This window comes from Otolemur garnettii, unplaced genomic scaffold (assembly GCF_000181295.1).
Source record: "Otolemur garnettii isolate 467f Iridium unplaced genomic scaffold, OtoGar3 scaffold00047, whole genome shotgun sequence".
Lineage (NCBI taxonomy): Eukaryota > Metazoa > Chordata > Mammalia > Primates > Galagidae > Otolemur > Otolemur garnettii.
In genome coordinates, this window is record NW_003852442.1 from 10146815 (window position 1) to 10160814 (window position 14000).

Consider the following 14000-nt stretch of genomic DNA (forward strand, 5'->3'; position numbering starts at 1 on the left):
ATATAGGAATTAGATCAGGAAAAGGCAACGAGGTGACTTTAAGCCTATAATCAGTTTAATTATCAAAAAGATGAAACCCTAAAAATGAATGTCTATGGCAAAACGTTGAGCGGTGTTAAGCAAGCTGTCAATTACATTATTCTGCGTGCCTTTGTGGTCTTTTGAAATATTTCATTAAAAAAAATTATTCAGTGAAAAAAAATCCCAAGGCTTATTTCACACAAATCTAGGGGTCAGAGAGACTCATGTCATCAATTTCAGTTGCTCACTGCAAGTGTTACTTCCCTGAAATATAGCAAAAGCTATTATATTTTTTTCAAGACCATTTAATATTGATTTTTTTCACCACTATCTTCCAAAAATCATCAGATCCACAAAGTGAAGGAAGCAATAACTCTTCCTCTTTACCCAACGCTGTTGAAGTACTTGGTTTTTACACCCACTTGAATAAAGACAACCTTAAAAAGTGTCCCTAGCCCTTAACTTCTAAGAAGACTGATAGGATGGAAGTGATGCCATGCCCCTGGGAATGAATAAGGAGGCTGTGTCTCAACGTTAGCATTTTTTGTGCCCTTGGAATACCTGTTCCCAGCTGGTTCCTTTTTCGGTTTCTGGGGTTGAATGCCACAATCATTGTTGATGGGGTTAGACACAGTCATTTATTATGTCCCAGTAAAGATATATTTATGGAAGGTCTTATTGCCTCTTGCCAGTTTTGCTGCTATCAATCAACCAAAACCAAATATGAACAAAACTAACTTTACAAAAATAGATGCCTAGCTAGCTATATACACAATACATTTCACCACACTTTTAGACAATAGAGGACGCTGAACAATACGTATGAGTGGAGCCATAGATTTTCCAGGGAAATAACAAGTTGATGAAAAGAATGTTTCTCATTACTTGGCCACAGCTAGGTCAAATTCACCACTGTAGTGTATTGCTGAGCCAAACTTTGAAAGAAGAGTTTTCTTTGTTCTTTAAATAAAGCAACTTGACTGAGCTCACTCAACACGTCAGTGGCAATGCCAAAACCTGTGTTAATCTGCACAAAAGGCAGTGTAGGACTGCAGTAAGTCCGCTAGCCTCGGAGGTGCGGGGTGGGGGCTGAAGACCTGGATTCAAGGCCCAGCTTCACTTAGGTGTAAAGTCATTTAATATTTCTATGCCTCGGTTTACTTATCTCTAAAAGGAAGGTAGTTAAAGAAATGTCCTCTACTGTCCCTTTCAATACTACACCTGGTATTTTGGAATCTTTACTTCTTATGAATTTGGGGAGATTTCATCTCACTACCTCAAACAGTCCCTGACAATCAGGGTATCCTAACTTCTGCTACTCCTGATCTTAAGCTACGGAATAAGAAATGAAGGAAAGAAAGGTGGGTCAAGTAATGTCTCTGCTGCCACTAACGCCAGGCTAAAACATTTGCTTCTTTTATGATAACTATGTTTTGCTGATTTTTATTTATTTTTTTGGAGACAGAGTCTCACTCTGTTGCCCTGGGTAAAGTGCTGTAGTGTCATAGCTCACAACAACCTCAAACTCTTGGGCTCAAGTGAGCCTCTTGTCTCAGCCTCCTGAGTAGCTGGGACACAGGCATCCACCATGACATCCAGCTGTATATATATTTATATATGTATATTTTTTAGGGGGAGGGTCTCACTCTTGCTCAGGCTGGTCTCAAACTTGTGAGCCCAAGCAATCTACCTGCCTCAGCCTCCCAGAGTCTCAGGATTACAGGTGTGAGCACTGTGCTCCACAAAGGCGAGGGGTTTCTTGGAATTTTTTTTTTTTTTTTTGAGACAGAGCCTCAATCTGTCCCCCTGGGTAGAGTGCTGTGGCATCACAGCTCACAGCAACCTCTAACTCCTGGGCTCAAGCGAGTCTCCTGCCTCTGCCTCCCAAGTAGCTGGGACCACAGGTGCCCACCACAACACCTGGCTATTTTTTTGGTTGCAGCCATCATTGTTGTTTGGTGGGCCTGGGCTGGATTCGAACCCACCACCTTAGGTGTATGTGGCTGGCGCCTTAGCCACTTGAGCCACAGGCGGCAAGCCACTTGGAATTTTTTGTTGTTTCCTTTATCAGGCCCAGGTGAGGCTGGCACCTGCAATTGCTTGTGTGCGGGGCCGACGTGCTAACCACTGACCTATGGCAAGCCAGCTACATGTTCTGCTGATTTTTAAAATGATAATGACACACATTTATAATTACATATAATATATACTACAATTAAAACAAAGTTCATGAAGGTAAGTTTACATAGCTATATTTATATAGATATTATTTTCTAATTTCAACTGAAAAGTATCATATTACACTCAATTACTTACTATACTATATTTTGGTATTCCTTTATTGGCCCTTACAAAGAAAAAAAAAATGCTTCATGGTTTTGGAAAGTTTACTAAAATATATAAATGATCACAAACCTTTACTAATATTGGGATCACATGTATGCTTAATAATAAAATCTTATCATACCTTTGGGGAAAAAAGGCTACTTGTCAACTTCTGCTCCCTGAATTAAAGATTATCCTTCTCAGTAAGAGACATAATACTTTAAAAATCCTGAATAAGTGTACCAGCTCTATTTCCTGACTATGCCAATGGGTAATGTCACCTATAAGGTAAGAGCAACCTTGCCAGGTGCTGCAGAAAAAACCCCATTGTACTTCTATTTCTAATACTCATATGATCAAAGGTTTGATAAAAATGTCTTTGAATCCTTAGATTACATCTAATTTCTCAATACCCTTGAAAAGTACAAAGCTTTAGCAACTAACCATTTGTCTCTTGAGAGTCAAATTGTATTTTCACTTTTCAGTTTTACTGAAATGATAGAATTAGTACACTAGTTGTTCTGGTTTTGTTTTGTTATCTCTTCTAGAGGCATGAGTTTGTTCAAAGGTTTCACATTACTGCAGTTCTTACTCAATTGTAGACCATCGTTACTTTTTTATGAAAAGGTAACTAAATCATTTCTGGGCTAATATTAACTGCCTAAACAAACTCGACTTCATGACACGCAGGCACCCACAGGGAGAAGGAAGGAGGGAGAAAGGAGGGGAGAATTCAGGAAGACATTAATGAGTAAAATATTAGATATCAGTGAAGCTTTATACTCGACTTCCTTAATTGCCAGAGCACTGGGTCAAACTCTGATTGTCAGAAAAAGCAAAGAAATCCCCTAGCTGCATTCAATCAAGAATATATCTGGTGGAGGGCCAGAAACTGAAGGAAGAAATGAAACTTAGAAACGTGAGTCAGCACTTCCTGCTGAGGGTGTCAGTGCTGTTCCCTCGGGAGGATCCTTTGAGGAGGTACAAAGAAGACTTTTACCAACAGCCCATGGTAAATTTCCCTCCTTAAATCAATTCATATTTCAAACAGCCGTAGAAAGCTCAATCCGATGCTTACTTAGTGAAATGAGAAGCCAGTGATCATGGCTGAGTGGAAAGGCTTTATGATTAATGGCGTTAGGCAGTCATTACTGCTTTTCACTAATGGAAGGTTATGGGTTCTGGTCACTGAAAACCATTCATAGCAGCAGTTTATTTCATGTAAGAAAAAATGCTACAAGACAGTTTACCTCTGTCTGCAGTCTTCAGAAAATGACTTCTATTCATTCACCAAAGTTGATGACAGAATCTCAGGGGGTAGAAACCAACTTTTCCATGAATGATCAAATTTTAATTCACAAATATTCACTGTGATTCAACCTACCTTTCCTTTAGCATAGGAGCGTAAATGTAAGTATGGGTGTCATTCCAAACACTTATATGCAAGTATTAGTAAAACAATAAAATCGAGATCAAAGGCCACTTAGAGATGCAGCTACATTTCAAAGGCAGCAGATCAAGTGAGCAAAAATGCATGTGCGGTCACTGCGGAGATCAGACCATCTGCTGCGGTGAAAGAGCAAAGCCCAGGATTGAAGCGGCTGAGGCTGAGTTTTAATTGGGTTTCTAGTTGGGCCTTTACTCATTATGTGACCTTGGTCAAGCAACTTCATTTGTTAGGGCATCAAGTGTTCATCTCTAAAATCTAAGGACTAGATTAGATTATCACTGAAGTCTTCTTTCCAATTATTTTTTGTGTTTTTTTGTTGTTCTTGTTGTTGTTGAGACAGAGTCTCATTTTGTCACCCTCAGTAGAGTGCCATGGTATCATCTCTCACAACCATCTCAAACTCTTGGGCTCAAGCGATCCTCTTGCCTTAGCTTCCTGAATAGCTGGGACCAAAGGTGCTCTATTTTTAGTAGAGATGGGGTCTTGCTCTTGCTCAGGCTGGTCTCAAACTCCTGAGCTCAATCAATCCACCTGCCTCATCCTCCCAGAGTGCTAAGATTATAGGTGTGAGCCACCCTGGCCTTCTCTCCAGTTTTGATTCTATTGATCTACTAGCCCTCTAAATCAGCTGGGCTCAAAACTCAACCAAATAAATTTTTTTTGAAATTATAACCCCAACGTATGCAGACTTGTTCTTTATGAATCATACCCATATATTGGAGTGCCTACTTGTCATATGTATTAACAATATACCCAAAATATTAAAAAGAATGAGATAAAGATGAAATAAATAATATTTTAAAGGTAATTTATTTAGTGTGTTTAACCAATGATTATTTTAGTGAGAGTAAAAGGATTGACTTAATTCTTTTTCAAACTCCTTGTTTAAAACTTTATGATATTATGATCCAAAGGTCACATTTTTTCCCAATATTTAGCTTTAGGGACTGACACAAATAAAAATGATACTTCAACAAAGAGATGGAGGCCCAGATAGAAAAACGTAACCACTGATGGAGTTTTATTAACACTCATTTTTTAAAAAATTCCATCTGCTATCAATACCAATAACACAAAGTTTCTGGTTGAAATTCAGCTAATAATTTTCTCATAGTGGTAACAATTACTTAATCATCAAACAGAAGATTCAACCCCAAATTGCATTCAACATAAAAAGACTGAATAATACAATTATTTCAGAGTAGACTAAAAAAAACAGCTTCCTAGTGATGCTTTCAAATGTCACACTTTATGAGGACACAGAGAAGATGAAAGGAAAAGAATGAGCAAATGTACTATGTCCACACTGTTCAAAAGAAAGCTTGTATACTACGTAAGGATCAGATCAAGTATATTTTAATGTTAGAAATCTTAATAAAGATTCAGAGAGATTTTATAATGATAAAATGGTTAATTGAACAGGAAATTATAATAATCCTAAACATATATACACCAAGTATTATAGTCTCAAAATACATAAAATGAAACCTCGTAGCACCAAAAAAAGGGAAAAACTAACACCATAATCATAGTTGTGGATTTTAATAACATCTTCCAATAACTGATAAAACAAAGAGACAAGAAATTAGTAGAGACATAGATTGAATGATACAATTATTAACAAGCCTAATCTAATTGACATTTATGGAACTTGTACCCTTTTCAAGTACACAGGGAATATTTGCCAAAATAGACCATATTCTGGGCCATAATGCAAACCTCTATAGTTTCAAAGTTTGAAAAGGCTGAAATCATATAGGATTTGTTTTCTGTCACTGGAATTAAGCTAGAAATCATTAAGAAAAGCATAACTAGAAAATTCCCTAGTGTGTATTAATCAGCACATTGCTAAATAGCCCATAAGTTGAAGAAGAAACAAAACCAGAAATTCTAAGATGTTTTCCACTAAGCATTGAGGAAAATGAAACGTAAAGACATATGGGCTGAAGATAAAGTCAACTTTAGAGAAAAATGTATTGACTTAAATGCATATATTATCAAAGAAGAAAGGTTGAAATCAATGTTGTAAGGACCCCTGCTAAGACTTATAGAAAGTACAACAAATAAAACTGAAGAAAGTAGAAGGAATGAAATATTAAAAAAACATAAATCAATGAAATTGAAAAGACATGAACAATAAAGAAATTCAAATAAACATTGGTTGTTTGAATAAACTAATAAAACTGATTATGCCCTAACAATGTAGATCAGTAGGAAAAAAAAGGAATAAAGACCCAAATCACCAATATCAATAATGAAAGAAGAGATATTTCTAAGGATCCTTAAGACATTACAAAGATTGGGAATGGCTCTAAACAATTTTCTGCCAACAAATTTAAAATTTTAGAATAAATGGAAAAATTTCTTGAAAAACAGTTTAAGGAACTGAATCAATAATTTAAAACTTTACCCTCCTTTTAATAAGCTTGGATAAATATGTGGCTCGAAGAAGAAAATTTTCAATTTTTTAAAGAAGATATAACATGAATATTTTTTAAAACTTTTCTAGAGAATAAAAAAAGAGACTAATTCCCAACTTGTTTTATGATATCAATTTGTTTTGTCAGACCAAAACCTGGCAAGTGCATTATGTGAAAAGAAAATTACAGGCCAATCTTTCTCATGAACTTGAATGCCAAACTCTCAAACGGAATATTAGTAAATCTAATCCAGTGATATATGATATTAAAATGATAATATTTAAAACTTGTTTTTATCTCAGAATGTAGCAGGTATTTACCATTTCTAAATCAATCACCTCACTGGAAGAATAAAGGTGCAATGTATTTTCAAGTTAATAAATTCAGAAGAAATCAATACCGCATTCAAGAGAAAAAGTCCTAGAAAACGGGCAATAGAAGAAAATTTTCTTAACCTGATAGAATAGTCACTAAAAACCAATATGGCAAATATCATACTAAATTATGACACACTGAGCACTTCCCTTCTGATACTGAGAACAAGAGAAAGGTGTTTGCTATCATTACTTGGAAGGAACATTGTACTGAAGGTTCAGCCTGTATTAGAAAGAATAAGAAATAAAAAGCATAAGCATTGAAAAAAACTAAAACTGTCATTATTTGCAACTGATCTGATTTTGCATATACAAAATCCAAAATCATCTACAGATGAGCTATAAGTTAAGTGATTTTGGCAAGGTCTTTAGACAAAAGAACATATAAAATAATTCAATATACCTACACAAATTTAGAAAATAAAATTAGGAAAAAATACCACACTAGATATAAAATAAAAAACTGATAAAGTGTACTTCATGAAAATTAGATTTTTCTGCTTAGGAAAAGACATTATGAAAAATTAAAAAAGCAATCTGCTGTGAGAAAATATTCACAGTAATTATTTTTGAAAGACTTGCATAGAGAATATAGTTTTTTAAAAAGTATAGATCAATAACACACTACCTCATAAAGAATGAGCAAAAGGTTTGAATATATACTTCGGAAAAGAAAGCATAAACATGGGCAAAACTCATGAAAAGATATTCAACATTACAGCAGTTAGGAAAATGCAAATTAAAACCAAAATGAGATACCACTTCACACACACTGGGCACCTGTAGTCCTAGCTACTTGGGAGGCTAGGAAAGAGAATTGCTTAAGCCCAAGAGTTGGAGGTTGCTGTGAGCTGTGATGCCATGGCACTCTACTGAGGGCAATAGAGTGAGACTCTGTCTCAAAAAAAGGTAAAAAAAAAAAAAAAAAAAGACTGACCTGACCTAGAGTTCATGAGAATGTGGAGTAACTGAAAACCTCCAACATTGCTGGTGGGAATATAAGATGGTTCAACCACTGTAGAAAACCACTTAGAAGATAGGAATATAATGACTAACTCAGCAATTCTACTTTTAAATATTTACCCAAGAGGGAAAAAAAAGCCACATGTATATCCATGCGCACACACACACAAAAGACCAGTGCAAGAGTAATTATTAAAGCTTTATTTGTAATAGCCCAAAACTTTAAAAATACAGATTTACATTAATAGGAGAATAGATAAATTACATATAACCATTCAGGGGAGTACTGCTCATCAATAAAAAGGGAGTTACTGACACAGAAGCAAGGATAGACCTCCAAAATATTATGTTGAATGAAATAAGAAAGATACACAAGAGTATGTAATACCAGAGTACATTTACTTGAATTCTAAGAACAAGCGACATGAACAGACGGAGACAGAAATCACTGGAGTGGGGTCTGGAGGGATTGATTGGGAACAGGCACAAGAGAACGTTCTGTGGTGATGGATGTTTCATACCTTGAATGGGGTGTACATAGGACTTACCCTTGCCAAAACTCATCAAACTGCATGTTCGTTCTCTGTGCATCTTACTGTATACTATATCTAAATTATACCTTGATGAAAACATTCATAATTAAAAACCACTTATACTGGCTCAGCGCATGTAGCTCTGTGGCCAGGGCACCAGCCACATACACCGGAGCTGGCAGGTTCAAACCCAGCCCAGGTCTGCCAAACAACACTAACATCAAAAAAACACTAAATGTATCGGAATAAGTCTAATAAAAATGTTCAAGATTTCTACTCCAAGAACTATGGTAGAGAGAAAATAAACAAAACCTAAATACATATGTAGAAGGATAAAACATGTTTATAAGGGAGAGAAAGGATTACGAAATAGTAGGAAAGAATGAACTACTCCATAAATAACAAACAATGTAAACAAAAAAAGGGCACAAATTAAAGTCAGTTTTAGGCAACAGATGAAACTAGAGATTTAAATCATTAAAATAATTGATAAAATACTTTTAAATTCATTACAAGCCTGATAGAAAAATAAAAATCAAAGTAAATAGAAAACCAGGAAATCACCTAGTGTCAAGGCCGGCCTTTGCCCTCAGCTTTTGTTAACTTTTAAACTTCTGCCTGAAAGACTGTATTGTGTGCCTAGGATAGGAGATAAAGTCGAGAGCTGCCCAAAGCTGGAGATTCTAAATCCAAAAATTGCAAAACATAAGATGACATAATATATCGTTGTTGAAAACTAGCAGAAATAATAAACAGCTGACTAAATAGGCTGACTTAATATATTTGAATTATAAGATACAGAGTATAAATAACCCTATTTAGGATATTTAAAAAATAAGGGGGAACCTTGAAAAATAAAAGAGCAGAGAGCAATCAGATTTGATAAGGAACTAATAAAAGTTCTAGAAAGAAAAATAATCACAATAATTAATAAACTAAAACAGCAGATGAGACTGCACCAAAGAGTAAATTATTGAATGGGATTGTGGATGAGAAGTGTCCAGATCAGTCTACAAAGAAATAGAAAACCTAAATCAGAGGTTAAAAGGAATGAATAATAATATAATAACAGATTAAGTAACAGAATAATAAAGTAACTCTAATCAATGTTCCAGAATAAGTTAGGAACTGGGAAGAACCAAAAATCCATTTGGGGGGAAATGACACATGTTCTTTACCTCACATATACCCCAAATTTAGCTAAAATTATAACCCTTCTAGGAATAAACAAAGGAGAATATATTCATGATCTTGGAAAAGGCAAAGATTTCTTAGCATGGAGGCAAGAACATTAATCTTAAAAGAGAAAAATGATAATACAGATGTCATCAAAATTAAAAATTGGTACTCATTAAGAAAAAAGAAAAAATATTATTAAGGAAATAAAGAGTTAAGCTGAGAGAAAATATTATTTCTGAAAAATGACTGATATTAGAACATTGAGTTATAAAGGACACTTAGAAATTAATAAAAACAGAAGCAAAAGACTTGGACACTTAGCAAAAGATACATGAATGGCCAGTAAGCATGTGAAAAGGTGCCCAACATCATTAATCATTAAAATAATGAAAATTAAAACCACTGTTAGTCATCACTTAATACCATTAGGATGTCTAAAATTAACAAAACGATACTATATGTTGGCAAGAATATGAAGCAACTGGAACTCTCACACTGTCAGAGTGTAAAATAGCAAACTACCTTGGAAGATGGATGTCCTATATTATGAGCTGTGCTTTTAAACTCTCCCTGTTGGGTTACACAAGTCAAAAGTTCTTCCTTTCTATTAAACTAGTTTCTCATGCTAGCAGCCAGTGAATTATGGCTAACATTAACAGATAAAACGTACAGACCGTGCCCTGGTTATGTGTGGTTATGCTGGGCAATGTGGAGCCTGGACCACTTAACCATGGTTCCTAAGGCAAGGGCTTAAATAAGTGTCCTGCTCAGACATGCTTCCACAAAGCCAGCAACTCAGAACTGTGACCTAGGTGGCATTTGTCACTTTCCCTGGCTGTGTACTTCTGTTTTCTCCCCCACAATGTTCTTCTGCAGATAATCTGGGTTGATCAGCATCAATGGGTAAACAGAAAGTGAGACAGAAAAATCATGAAATAATAAATGGCCCTGGTAAAAAATTAACTTGAAATCTAGCTCTGGAGACTGTATAATGTACATGCAGTCCACATGACCATAAATTAAATTTCTGCAAAACAATGCTTGCACAGGGCGCAGCCCTCAAGAAAATGCTAGTGATAATAGATGCAGTCCTATATTCATGTGAGATGTTAAGTAACGTATTTGTATGTTCTAAGGATTAAAGTAACTGAATCTTACATAGAGCAGTGAGCGCGCACAAGAACATTCTGAACTGGGGCTACATTTTTTAAATGTCAGATAAATGTGGCAATAAATCAAATGGAAAACCCATTGTGTTAAATTACCTTCAAGTTTCTATTTACCCACAAATAACCTTAACCTCCCAGTGTGACTTCCAGGACTGAGTTCCTTCCTGAGCCTGTATTTCTCAGGTTTTCACTGGGGACACAAATTAGGTGGAATTCATATCTGTCTGACTCAACATCATTTCTTTCGGAGGCAATCATTGTTTGACTCTACACAGTGGATCATAGTTTACTCTAATGCAGCCCAAAATAAGCATTTCCTATTTGGCTTTATCATATTTCCAATCTGATTGTTCTTAACATGCAGGACGTATAACAGAGAATAATGCATACCTGTGTCATAACACACGATAAGTCTTGCACGGTGATTGCCCACGCTCTGTGGCTCAAACTCCACTTCCAGTTGCATGGACTCGCCCACGTTAAGAGTTCCAACATTTGGTTCTACAGAGAAAGGCCTGCAGCACAGATGGGGACACACAATCAGAGCACATTTCTGAGTAGAGTGAGGAGGCCATGAGTTCTAGGTCTGCAAACAAGTAAAATCCCAAACTACAATTTTGTGACCCAGAGGTGAAGTATACTTTCCTCCCTAATGTGAAATCACTTTTATTTTAATGTTAAAATAACTGTAATAGATCAGCACATGGGAGAAAACTTAGACGGTGCAGTAATATTCTTGTTTGTTAGCCCTTCCTTTAACTTCTATTGAGTGTACCTGCTGGGCTCAGAAAGTCAGGTTAGGGTGATTGCAGATGACTAAAATCCTGCCCTTGTCCTCAAACACTGAGATTGCAGTAAGGGACAGACTTAAAATGTGTATGCAGTGTATACTATCACTTGCAAAGGAATAGTAACTTCGAAGGGATAAAAATCAAATTTTGTGAGAAGGTAGAGGAGAGAGGCCATCCCAGTAGTAAAACATCAGTGTCTCGCAAGGAAAGTGATGGTACACTCGCTCATGCTGGGATAATCCCAGAGCAGTTAAACAAAGGGCCTATGTAAACAAGGTAGGGGACTGCCAGAGATGGTGTGTGTGTTAGGGGGCGGGGGGTGTGGCTTTGAAACTGGCAAGGGGAGGCCAGAGAGAAGGCTACTTTACCAGGAGCAAGGAGCCAGGAAGACAGTAGGGAAAAAAATACCCTGACCTCACATCTCCTTCTGTCTGATTGCCTGCGGGACTCGCATTGGAAGAGCCTAACCAGAAGCCAGAAGTCAGACTCCTCCAAAGCTGTGCAGAGAGTGCATCTGGAAAGGCAAACTGGGGACAAGTTCTGTGTCTTGAAAACAGAATTTGGGGATGTAGACATTGTGGGGAGCGAGGGTTGATTTGGGAATGGGAAATCGTTTCATTTAATTGTCTTGGAAGGGAATAGGAAGAGAGAAGCTGGATCTGATCGTGAAACACCTTAAATAACTTACAGAGTTCTTTTTAAATAGGAAATCCAGCCTATTTAATTATTTTCATGGTCCATTTCACTTCTTTAAATTGCTAGTTTTTCAAAGTAATGTATTGTGCAACGTATCTGGCAGACCAAGTTGTTTCTGATTATTTACTTCCATCACAAGTTTTTAGAGTCATCATTCCTTCAATCTTCCCTTAGATGATGAAATCAATTGCAGAAAACCTAAGCCTTCTGTTATGAGGGTACAGACTTTTCATTAAGGGTAGCACTAGTTGTGCCTGAGATTATTCCTAAGGGAACTCGGGGCCTCCCACCTTGGGCGATTGTTTCTTTTCTCTGGTACTTTCTTTCTTTCTTTTTTTAAATTAAATCATAAAGAGGTAGATCATCTGGTACTTTCTACTTGACCTCCTCTCCTTTCACTTCTTGATTTTCCTACTTCTTTTCTGTGTTCCATCCTGGAAACTATAGCACCAATCCTCTTGTGAACCCCAGGCATTGCTATAGTGGCACTCTGGGGCAGTATTACCAGCCTGGACTCTAGAGGTAACTGAGTAAGTTCAAAACTCAGCTTCACCATGACCTGGGGCAAGTCAACCTTCATTTCCTCATGTGTAAAGGAGGGTAACAACACCACCAATTTCATAGGGTTACAATGAGGTTTCACAAAGGTGACAAGGGTAAAGTGCTTAGAGCAATGCCTGGCACCTAGTGCTATATAAGCATTTATTATTATTTTTCTTATTTCTGTTTTTATCTCCTTCAGTGGTATCCCCAAGATGCTGGAAGATGAGCCCAGGAATGAGTCTGACTGTTTACATGAGTTCAAGCTTTTATCATTCTTCTTTCAACCCTCTGCACTGCTCTAGAGAGAGTGTAAAAACCACATAGAGGTCATAACACATCAATTTCTTGTTCAAACATCTTTGGTGGTCCTCATTATCCATGCACTCAGGTTCAAAATCGTAGGCATTCAAGGTCCTATGCAATCTGTTCCTAACTGATTTTTACATTCTCTTTATGCACAGACATCTGTTCAAATATCCTATGTGCCTGTAACATCCCAAGTCAGTGCTGGAGTGAGATGGGGTAGGAGAGCTCTCTTCACCTACAGTTTCCCCCCAGAACTGCATCTGCTCTCTTTTCTCACCAGACTGTGCCCCACACCTAGACAATCCAGAACTGCTAGGACTACCTCGGGATAGCCATCATTGCCCACATGCTGTACTCCTCCTGAAAGTGCTTAACCCAGCCCTGTACTGTGCTTTCATTTTCTTTTTGAACATGTCTTGGTAGCAAAAGAATAGTTTTGAAATGAATTGGATATTATTACATTGCAGAACCTAAGCTAATTTATTACCAATAAGGGGACATTAGTTCCCACCTCTATGACCTTTAGGAATCCAAATTCCATAGAGTGGTAACAGATATTCTCCTTTTGTGCTAACTTGCTAACTGTTGGGTTTTGATTACACCAATCAAACTTCTTCATAAGTTAGATAATCACTTGGGATTGCCATTGTTACTTAGAACTGCTAAGCTTTCTCAATAAATTGCACGTCAACTGGGTAGAATGAGTTCAATTTTGGTACTTGCATGTTGTCTATAATTTGATTTTGTATTTCATTTTACTAAATGCAGACAGGCAGAACAGACTGTAAAATATCAAGTATCAGAAAATGCTCTTACAAAGTAGTAAAATGTATTTATCCTCAAGGGTATAAGGTTGGTTTAGTCTATCAAAACGTTTGGTTTTATATCATCTCCTTATTAATACCAAATAGTTATAGAGGGAACTTGGTTTTGTGACAAATCATGAGCCATGAGAAAGATTTGAGGTTTTTTTTCCTGATTATGAGCTTCTCTTAAGAACCAAAACTATTCCATCCAAATGATTCAATATTTTAGCACAAGAATAAATATTGGTCCTATCATATTAAATATTGAATATGATATTAGTATTTTTCTTCAGAGAGTCTTTCTCATTTAATTTCTACCTTTAGAGTTTAGATTTTGAAATTGCTTCCTAATCCTCTCTATTTCATCATCCAAAATTAATCCTGCTTTAATAGTCAAAGTTATTCTGATACCTACTAGAGTTCT

General features: G+C 36.5%; 1 protein-coding gene across 2 annotated transcripts in view; it reads right to left on the bottom strand.

The window, feature by feature from the left end:
* The window catches only part of HYDIN (HYDIN, axonemal central pair apparatus protein), a 304707-nt gene that overhangs the window by 265021 nt on the left and 25686 nt on the right, over positions 1-14000 (bottom strand). For both annotated transcript variants that reach the window (XM_012806119.1, XM_003791377.2), the window contains exon 6: positions 10825-10949. In XM_012806119.1, the coding sequence (XP_012661573.1) occupies positions 10825-10949 (125 nt within the window). The remainder of the gene's footprint in view (positions 1-10824; positions 10950-14000) is intronic.